At 34.3% G+C, this 11,211-nt stretch overlaps 1 protein-coding gene across 1 annotated transcript in view; it reads right to left on the minus strand.

Annotated features, from left to right (window-relative positions):
* LOC126888338 (slowpoke-binding protein) overlaps positions 1 to 10,621 on the minus strand; it is a 461,995-nt gene extending 451,374 nt beyond the window's left edge. The window contains exon 1 of the mRNA XM_050656497.1: positions 10,343 to 10,621. Within this exon, the coding sequence (XP_050512454.1) occupies positions 10,343 to 10,393 (51 nt within the window). The 5' untranslated portion in view covers positions 10,394 to 10,621. The remainder of the gene's footprint in view (positions 1 to 10,342) is intronic.
* Between the last annotated feature and the right edge of the window lie 590 nt (positions 10,622 to 11,211).

Raw genomic sequence — 11,211 nt, forward strand, 5'->3', positions numbered from 1 at the left:
TGAAATTCGGTATGAGTAAGTTTAAGAGAATTTTGTCGAGAAACTACGCTTTTGAAAAAAACCTCTCAAAGGGGGGCCGAAATAGGGGGGTTATTTGGGGACCATTTTTGTAAATTTTGACCGAAACGAATGAAATTTAACTTAAAGTTAGCTCATCGATCTCTCGTTCCATCCCTCCTTATGGAGTATTGGGCGCTTATAAACCATCAACGATGGTTCATTCGCCATAGCCACATTTCTGGATGTGCAGAAGGCTTTCGACCAGGTCTGGCACGACGGGCTTGTTCGGAAACTTCTGGACATCGGGCTTCCATTGCAATTTACCAAAATTGTACACTCCTACCTCCACAATCGTACTGTCAGAGTGAAAATATGCGATCAAAAGTCCACCCCCTTCACTCCACAAGCTGGAGTTCCCCAGGGTTCAGTCTTAGCGCCGCTGTTGTACATTATCTACAACAGCGACATCACTAACCAAAATATCCCAGGTACTCGGCTGTTTCTCTATGCAGATGACACGACTCTGCTCTCAACTACCTCTCGATACAACCCAAGACTCCTCTTCAGAAGAGCCCAGGCTCTGTTGGACGGCGTCGGCGAATGGTGTTGTAAGTGGAGAGTCACGCTCAACGCGAACAAAACAACAACAATTGTGTTTCGCGCCCCTTCTGTGTCAAATAGAATCATTCGCAATGAAGACGACCAATATCCTCTGAGTTTGTTGGGAGAAAGGCTTGTTGTTAGCCCGACTGTGAACTATTTGGGAGTTCTGTTTACCAGGACTCTCAACTGGGACGCAGATCTAAAGGCAACTTTAGATAGGGTAAGGAACAGGGCCAGACTTCTCAACGCTCTCTCTGGAAAAATTGGCAAGACACACAAGAACACTCTCATTCACACTTACAGGACCTTTATTCGACCCGTCATGGAGTACAAGTCATGTATCTACTCTCTTTGCTCTAGACAAAAACAAGAGAGGTTGTTGAGGACAGAGCGCAGAGTCTTGCGTAGATGCAACTATGAGCACTGGCGATATCCCTCAAACGAAATCCATAACATTTCGAACACCCCCAAAATCACCGAGAGAATAAACTCTCTGAACAGGAACTTCACAATCAAAGTAATCAACGGCCCCCCTTCCGACACCCAAGAATCTCTCAAATGTTCCTGTTCATCTTCCGGCCACGTACTCCACCGAAAGCCCAAACGCAAAAAGATTCATGTACCGTCCGCTCTAATGCAAACATGCATTGACGAACTCCCGGTGGAGTACGAAAACATCCTTGAGGCTACCCCGTTAGCCTTCCGTACCCACCTCTAACATCTCCTCTTCCCTACCCCGAACAGGGAGAAGTTGGTTTTTTGCGGTTTCCCAACTTCATTGCACAATTATACCTGTTCGTCCCAAGAAAATAGCCGCAACTATTTTCTCCACTCGAACGCTCACTGTCCACGCTGCGCTCAAAGCCACCTCCTGACCGCCGACGAGGGACGCAGGTTCGCCTGTCGTTGTACAATGGTTTCTAGGGAGATTGGTCGAGAGCAAAGCACGGACAGTACACGTAAATGTCTATGGAACCAACAACAATCCATCAAACTTTCTTCTCTGTTGACTTCTTAGCCTTCTGGACACCACCGTCCGGCATAACCAAGGATCCAAGAACACCAGGACACGGCGCTTGCCCCAGTGTGTTTTTCGGACTGTTCGCTTTTGCTGCCAACACTAAACATTCACCACAAACCCTGAAGAGGACAAAATCCTAAACGGGGAAGCACATTGTACGCATTTCTTCTTAACATTATCAAGACAAGCAAATCAAACAATGTAGTAGTAGGGCGCTTATGCGTTTCTTGGCCAAAAGTGTAAGATTGCTGTCTGGCCGGGACAGCGCAAATTAGCTCATCGATAGGTAAATAGAAATACGGAATTTGACATTTCCAAATCCAAAATGGCTGCAAGCATGGCCGACCGCCCACCCGATACATTTCCCTACCAATCTAAAGACTTGTTTAAGATAAATTTAATTTGAAAAAACATTTATATAGCTCAAAGATGGGGCTATAACAAGAATATTATCGTTTTTCAGAAAAAGTTATGGGTTGCCTATATTTAAGGGGTCAAAATTTTATATAAATTTGAACTAAATTTTCTCAAAAACGACTCCAAGGAGTTTGTTTATTTTTTGATATGTTTTTGATATCCTATCGGTAAATTGAATAACATTGGTCAGATTTCTTAACTTCTCATAGGAGGGGAGTTATGAATTTTTTATAAAAAAATATTCGAGTGCCCGTAACTACCTCTGTAATAGGAACTAAAATTTGAAATTTGGCAGACACATATAGTACTTTGTTATCTATTAGAACAATAAATTTCGCCCACAATATAGCTTCCGGTTTAACCGGAAATGAAAAAAAAATCTTAATTTTTTACATACGCCCTGTATATTTTTACACATTTTGAAAGAACGTAAAATTATCTTTCCAATAACATAAAACTCGTTGCTCTAACTCAAAACCTCGAAAAGTTACAGAAAATTGAAATTTTGCTAGAATCTTGTGTGTGTCCTCTCTCACGCGATCATATGATTCAATAAAATTGTGTTTTTACTAGGAAAGTTTTGGCGTAGTTCTGATTTCTTTCATTATATATGGACTTTGGGCTGCTGAATCCGAATATGAGGTTTGCGGACAAAATTTCTTGCCGGAACATTGAAAAAATCACGAAAAAAGCGAAGAATTTCAGCTTTTTTCCACTTTTTTGCTCAAATCTTGAAAACTATTTATTTTAGTAAATGATTTGTTAACAGAAATTAAAGTACTTAAAATTATCTTCAAATATCACTATTTACTTTTTTTTCCAGACGAACCGTTCGGTCTAAAGTACAAGTTGAAAATTGCAAATTTTTACGGTCTCGGCAAAACCCACTTTTTACATTCCAAAACTTTATTTTTTATTAGAATGCTGTCATTTGATAAATTTCTCCTAGTTTTCTGTACAAATAATAAATGTTAGTTAAAAGGTATGGTATCTCGCTTGTGACAGCTTCCATGAGTCCATTCCGTCCTAAGAGGCCGGGAATGTCTCTGCAAGGAAAATTTTGAGGTTTTGTCCTTTTAAAATGAATTAGTTGAACAGCTCCCTGACTTCGATAAACCTCAGGCGCGGGTTTCTTTTTTATCCGAGGAATGGATTACTTAGGAGCTACTGGATGTTTTGGTGCAATACAAGAAATGCCACTTATGAGGTGAAAAGTGTGGTATTCGTCGATTATATGTACGTTACAATCAGCGTTTATCATACACCTGCTGTGTAAAGCACGGCAGGTCAATTTTATGCGGATCGCCTACGAATGCTGACACTTCCAGGCGAACAGCTCCCATATAGGATGAACAAAACCTTAAAGAGGAAACTACATCAACCTATTTTCTTGAGCCGTACTTTTTGTAGAGAAAACGGCTAGCCCTTCAAAGAACGGTGAGACCAACTATTTGGGCCTTACTGCCGCTACAAGACTTTGAGCAAGCGCGTTGCATATCTGGAAGTGTCAACAATCGCAGGCGATCCGCAGAAAATTGACCAGCCGTGCTTTACACAACATGTGTACGAAAACTCCTCAAAACATGACACTACGATAAGGCCAACTTCGCATCTTGAACACATGTATCTCGATTCGCTTCTTTTTTCCTGGTCTTTTCTGTGGCTACAAACGCTTCACCTTCTAGCAGCTACCTATAAGCGTTGCCACCAGTGCTACAATATAGCATATATCTAAAATATGTGAACAAATATATACGGCAATGGGTCCGCATGACCTGTCTTAGGTGCCAACATTTTGAGGCTTTGGGAACAATAATCTAACATTTTCGGACATATTTCTGCGGCATTGGGACACCAATGAGTCTAAAATTTTATAAGCAACGCATATTTTCGGCTTTGGTAAATTGAGACCATAACACCTTGAACGTATATATAAGGCGGCTGGGAATACAGACCCACTTTTTCAAAAACATATATAATACGCAGCGTTGGGACAAAAAGGGTTGACGTACATACAATCGACGGATACCACACTTTTTACGTCATGGGTGGCATTTTTTGTATTGTGCCAAAATATGCAATAGCTCCTAACTAATCCATTCCTCGGCTAAAAACTAAACACGCACCTGAGGTTTATGGAAGTCAGAGAGCTGTTCAACTAATACATTTTCAAATGACAAAACCTCAAGGTTTATCAGAAATCAAGATCCGAAGGAAATGTTGACACCAACTGAAACTGTGACTTCATATCTGTGCCTGATCTTCTGTGGCTCTAAGGGAAAAGCAGAGACATTATCGTTATTTTAGGATGGAATGGATTCATGGAAGCTGTGAGAAGAGACATACCATATTCATATTATGAACTAACATTTATTATTTGTACAGAAAACTAGGAGAAATTTATCAAATGGCAGCATTCTAATAAAACTAAAGTTTTGGAATGTAAAAAGTGGGTTTTGCCGAGATCGTTAAAAATTCGCAATTTTCAACTTGCACTTTAGACCGAACGGTTCGTCTGAAAAAAAAAGTAAATAGTGATATGTGTAGATAATTTTAAGTACTTTAATTTCTGTTAACAAACCATTTATTAAAAGTTAATAGTTTTCGAGATTTGAGCAGAAAAGCGGAAAAAAGCTAAACATTTTCGATTTTCTCGCGATTTTTTCAATGTTCCGGCAAGAAATTTTGTCCGCAAACCTCATATTCGAATTCAGCAGCCCAAAATCCATATATAGTGAAAGAAATCAGAACTACCCCAAAACTTTCCCACTAGGGAGCTCGTAGAGTACAAATTCACTGAATAAATAGCAGAGCATTATTATAGGGTAGTCAATGAGGGTATTTGGCTCCGAATTCCATCCTACTACATCGATGTACTTAATATTTTCACAGTAAATAGGGAATAGCTCCAGAAACAAAATCTACCCTATATACTATGGCGCTTTTATCTTGGGGAAATTCCCACCCCTTCAAGGGGGTGGAAAGTTTATTGGTCAAAATAAGCATGGAAGTGGCTAGAGAACCTATTTTTAAGCAAAAACTGATCTATACTTTTTTTTGAGAACTCAATACTTTTTGAGTTATGCGTAGTTGAAAATTGGCCATTTTCATTTAAAAATGACACGTTTTCGGACGGTTTTTTGTGAATACCTTAAAAACTATGCATCAAACTAAAAACACTATATAATTTTTTTTTAATTATAAATAACAGACATTCTTCCCTTTGTAAATTTTCTATTTATAATACAAAAAGACATATGGTAGGTAAAAAGAGTTTGTTTTTTGGTGCATGCTCAAAGTGCTCATGCTTTTGTAGTGTTTGAAAAGGCCTTTAAAACGAGCACCGTTAAATGTCGGTTACATTCAAACTAAGCGAGATATGGTGCAAAAAAATATATGACTAATGTACTTTAAGGAAAAATGAGAAGTACATACATTTAACCCCTCATTCACCAGAATTTAAATGCATTGTTTTTCTTTTGCAATACCTCTTAATATAGTGCTATTTCTACTTTCAAAAAGTTGGACGGGTGAAAAAAATAAGATCAAATTATAGAGCGCATTTTTAAATTTTCTTAAAATTCTTCCTTTTGCTCCATGCAATTCGAAAATAAAAATGTTCTATCCCCGAGAAGTGGTGAGAACCGCCCCCATGATAAAAGCGCCATAGTATATAGGATAGACTTTGAATTATGAGATTGGGCTTTGGGCTACTCCCAAAATTTCATTACAATCCATGCAGTAAAGTGCAAATATTGTAAACTATTAATTTCTCAGAAAAATGGACTAATTTGAAATGAAAGTATGACTAACATTCTATTGATTTATGAAATAATCTATAGTGTGTCCCCGAACATTTTCTCAAATGCGGGAATTAATGATGCTTAGAACCATAAAATATTTTCAAGTATACAAGGTGTTTCTAAAATATCAAAATAACGAGTAACTTTGTTATTTTTATAGAATGCCAGTATCTAGTACGATAACGAAAATAGATCGGTACAATAAAGTTCTCGGGCGGCCCTTCCGTCCAGCGTTTTTTAATATTGTATTTAATTATATAGTAATTTACACATTCTAACATATTTCTCAAATTGGGCTCTGTGCCGCCATTCTTTTCTATATTACGAATGTGTGTGCCAAATATCTCGACAAAATATTCAAAATTAACGCTGCAATCTTGCACCGCGTTTTCCCTTTTTGGTGACGCGCCACTGTTGCCTCTTAAATTGACTACTATTTACACATGAACTACTTTTTCCAAGTCACTGAGAATTACATTCATACGCAAGATAATAACTCGTCTCGTATATAGAAAATATTTCGATTTTAACATAGCATAATATGTTGCAATTTGACATTCCAGAAGATAAAGTAGAATTTCCGGAGAACCATTATTATCAAATTTTGTCATAGCCAACCGTATTGAGAGAGATGATTGGGTTTTTATTTAATAGCAATTATTTCAAGAGATCTGCTACGAATTGAACTAGGAGACAAAGAAAACAAATACTAAATGAATAATCTTCAAAATAAATTGACTTAGGCTTAACAATGGACAAATAATATTTTATAACATGAAATGGATTTTTAACCAAGATAGTTCTAGAAAATTTTAGAAAAGGAGAGAAAATCGTTCCACAAAAAAAGATTTCCACTGATCAAAAATAGTACATGACAGTACAGTTACATTACACATGCTATACGCTCTGAGCTTCGCTGGTGTCGCTCCTAGCGGATTACTAATTCAACTTTTACCGGTAATTATTAAATTTATTATTTAATTGTTATCGCTTAATATTTACAACGCTAAAAAGTAATTAAATTGTAATAGATTTTTTTAAGATTTTGCTAATCATTTTGACATTCTATTGATGAAATATTAATATCTTACTTCGGATACTTTCACAATTATCGTGTAGATGGCGCTAAGATTAATAGATTAATTTATAATTACATATTACGGAACATTAAAAAAACGTAAATTCAGTATTTAAAACGTAAGTATATTTAAGGTAAAAATACATACCACAGCTTTGACCAACTAATATTTTTCATAATTATTGTTTTTAATTTTAATTTTAAATTAATCACTTTTAGACCAGGGCGGATCTGTAAAAATATTAGTACATTTGGACGTTGAGAGGTGACTCAAATTTTTTTGCAGAAATTGCTTGAAAATAAATCAAATAATAATATTTGAGTTATCCTCCCTCTCAAAAAGGTCCGGAACATTGTTTAAATAAACAAAATGTCAAAAAATTAAGGAAAAATTCGATTTTTTTCTTGGTTTTTTGATTATAACTTTAAAAGTATTCATTTCCGAGAAAAGTTGTACTGACATAAAAGTTGCGTAATTAAATTTCCTATAATATAGAATTAGTTAAAAATTTAAGAAATACTCACAATTGTTGCAAAATAGCAATAATTTTGAAAAAAACATACAAAAACAAGTATTCGCATTTTACGTTTTTCAACCATTTATGCTACAATTAGGACCTTCATATTTCACCTTGAAAAATTTTATGATACAGTAAAACAATACTGTAAATTTCATTAAGATCGGTTCAATACATTTTGCAAAATAAATTTTGCAATCCAGCTTTCGTAAAAAAAATTCATTTTTTCAAAATGTTACAGGACTGAAAATAAAGCAGATAGCAAGTTGAAAATTTTTTTGCACATAGAAGTGTACTGTACAATTCATTTGCAATTTTGCAAAATTAAAATCGCTTAACACCACGGCGTCAGGAATTTTTTTAAATAAGCATTAATTATTGGTGCTACGCGCAGGACAGCGGATAGGTGGCTCTGATTGGGCATTTCAATGACCTTTTATAATGATTGATACATTTTAATTTTTATGACATTTTGATATAAATAAATAAATTTGTTTATTGCAAAATAAAAACACATACTCTATCCTTTGAAATAACACTTTTATTAGCAAAAACTTTCTTTGTTCATATATTTTAACTTAAATAATAAAAGTTTATTATTTTTAAACATATTCAATTGTTTAAACAATATTTCACAAACAATAATAAAATTAGTTTGATTTTTGTGGAATTAAAATATTAAAATACAACAAAATATAGAGTAAGAAAGTAATATATTAGATAAAGATTAGAAGAAATTTTGGTGGAAATCAACCTGTGTGAATCGAACACAGCTGTCCTGCTCGTAGCACCAAAAATTATTGTTTATTTCAAAAATTTTCTGACGCCGTGGTAATTAATCGATTTTAATTTTGAAAATTGCAAATGAAAGGTAGAGTACATTTCTATAAGCAAAAAAAAATTCAACTTGCTATCTGCTTTACTTTCAGTCCTGTAACATTTTGAAAAAATGAATTTTTTTGCGAAAGCTGTATTGCAAAATTTATTTTGCAAAATCTATTGAACCGATCTTAATGAAAACAGTATTATTTTACTGTATCATAAAGTTTTTCAGGGAGAAATATGAAGCTCCTAAGTGTAGCATAAATGGTTGAAAAACGTAAAATGCAAATACTTGTTTTTGTATAGTTTTTTCGCAATTATTGCTATTTTGCAACTAGGGTTACTATTTTTTAAATTTTTAACCACTTCTATATTGTAGTAAATTGAATTACGCAACTTTTATGTCAGTACAACTTTTCTCGGAAATGAATACTTTTAAAGTTATAATCAAAAAACAAAGAAAAAAATCGAATTTTTCCTTCAATTTTTGACATTTTGATTATTTAAACAATGTTCCGGACCTTTTTGAGAGGCAGGATAACTCAAATATTATTATTTGACTTATTTTCAAGCAATTTCTGCAAAAAAAATTTGAGTCACCTCTCAACGTCCATCTCAAAACAGATCCGCCCTGGACTATTTGACATTTATGTCAAATTTCCAGTAAACGTTTACAGACTTGTCACTACTGGCGTTCGCGAATTTATAAATATCCCCTCTACGTACGAGCTCACAGCGTATACGCTATTTCTATCTTTTGAATCCAAAATTGTCTGTTTAACCTCACTTTTCACTTATATTTTATTATATTTGTTAGAGAATGTATACTGGCTGTCGTCGTTTGTCCAGTCTGGCAATTTGTTAATTTTTTTATGATATTTAAAAAAACATAACCAAAATTATAAACATTCCATTTTTTGCGCATATTTATATTTAAGTCCATCGGTACATAATTCGCAAATATTTTACGGCTATCCCTACTTTTTCTGATATATTAACATTACTAGGATGTCATTTTACTTGACAAGGTCATCATTAACTTTAAAGAGATGGCTTTTGAATGTTCTTGGATAACTGTTATTTGTACAATTGCAAATTCTTAATTCAGTTAATAAATGTCATAATCTTTCTACTAACTATGTATTTAGTGATTGTAATAATTTATATGTACAACAAAAACTAATACCCAATCGAGAAAAGAGGAAAAGTGTTAAAGTAATTTTTTAATAATATATTGTTACTATGGAACGCTTACAATTTTAAACATCTTTAACAACAGAATACTTGGATCACAGAATATATCCTGATGTATTCTCTGCTTGGATCTTCCATAAATAATAAAAAATAAATAACTTTTTATTCAGTTCACGTCTTAAATCAGTTATTTATCAAATACACTACCAATATTATTTTTAATCAACAATTCAAAATATTCCCGATGCCATGCCTAATATTTAAAACTCTCAGTGTCTTGTCATCATATTATATTTGACTTAATGCGTTGTATGACAAAGACAGCGAATGTTCGATTTGGAAAATATTACCATGGTTATGGTGTCCATTTTTTTCGAATCCTGAAAAAAAACTAATAAATAGTTTTAAAAAATTTAAACGCAGAATGAAAAACTAAATTATTATCGAGGGCCGAATTTCTTTTCAATGAGATATTTGAAATTAAAAATCACACTACATTTTCTCTTAGTTTTTCTCCCTGTAACTTATTAAAATAAACATTATAGAAGTTTTCAGGGACTTTTGGTCCTCGGTAAGAACGTAATCTTTCATTCTTCGTTTAAACTTTTCAAAAATACGTATTAGTTTTCCTAGGATTCGAAAAAAATGAATCCCCATTTGAATAGCATTGCAGCCAAAAATACGTAAGACAAATAGTTTTTTTCGAGTTATCTACATACATATATAACGAAATAATTTTTTTTAAGGTCAGCATTACATCTTGCATTGTTTTGTTTTTAATGTTATTCTTATTTTTGCTGTAAGAGACCTTTGCTATGAATATCTTAAAAATAATATACAAAACCACTATTTGTATAATTCTCCTTTATTGTTATAAGCGACTCACCCATGAATGCCCTTCGGACACTTGTTGTGGCTTTTTGATTTCCGCCTTCATCTTTACACATTTTCATCAACAATAACACAAAATTTTAATCAGTTAACAGTCTAACACCTCTTATTATCTGTAGAACAATCTAGAAGACAAGCAAACAACGATAATTTTTGCTTCCGTTAGTGATCAACTACGTGAAAACTTAGAAGGAAACGTGAAAATTCGAAAGGAAATGTCATAAAAGGCCGCAATCACGCGATTCTCCTGAATGCACGCATCGTTTTCCCATGATATCGCAGGCAGCCTGGCACTTGTATGAAACAGTAGCCAGTCGATAAACATGCGAGGAGCGCCTGCGCTGTACTTACTCACCCTTTCAATAAAATATAAAGATGGGAGGGTTGGTTTTTAAGGATAACGATTAAAACGTGTTAAAATGAAAAGTAATTATATATGGCCCATCGCTCTATATTAAACTCATTTGAAAATGGTTCTCAAGCTACTAATAGGGGAGTGCAATTAGAACAACTTATACTTCAGTTGATTATACAGGGGAAAATCCAGGGCAAGGGAAGTGTAGGAAGGAGACGAATTTCGTGGTTGCGTAACTTGAGGGAATGGTACGGATGCACATCAACCGAACTGTTTAGAGCAGCAGCATCTAAGATCAGAATAGCCATGATGATTGACAACCTCCGTCGCGGAGATGGCACGTGAAGAAGAAGAAGAATTAGAACAAAAATATTCATTGTTTCGGAAAAATTCAAACAAGTTTATATTTTTCTAAAAGTTTTTTTGTTAGTTTATATACCTACATGTTAAAGTAAAAAGTTCTACTCGCAGATTTGGCCGCTAATTGTTTATTAATTGTTTAAACAATA

Source organism: Diabrotica virgifera, chromosome 7 (genome assembly GCF_917563875.1).
Source record: "Diabrotica virgifera virgifera chromosome 7, PGI_DIABVI_V3a".
NCBI lineage: Eukaryota > Metazoa > Arthropoda > Insecta > Coleoptera > Chrysomelidae > Diabrotica > Diabrotica virgifera.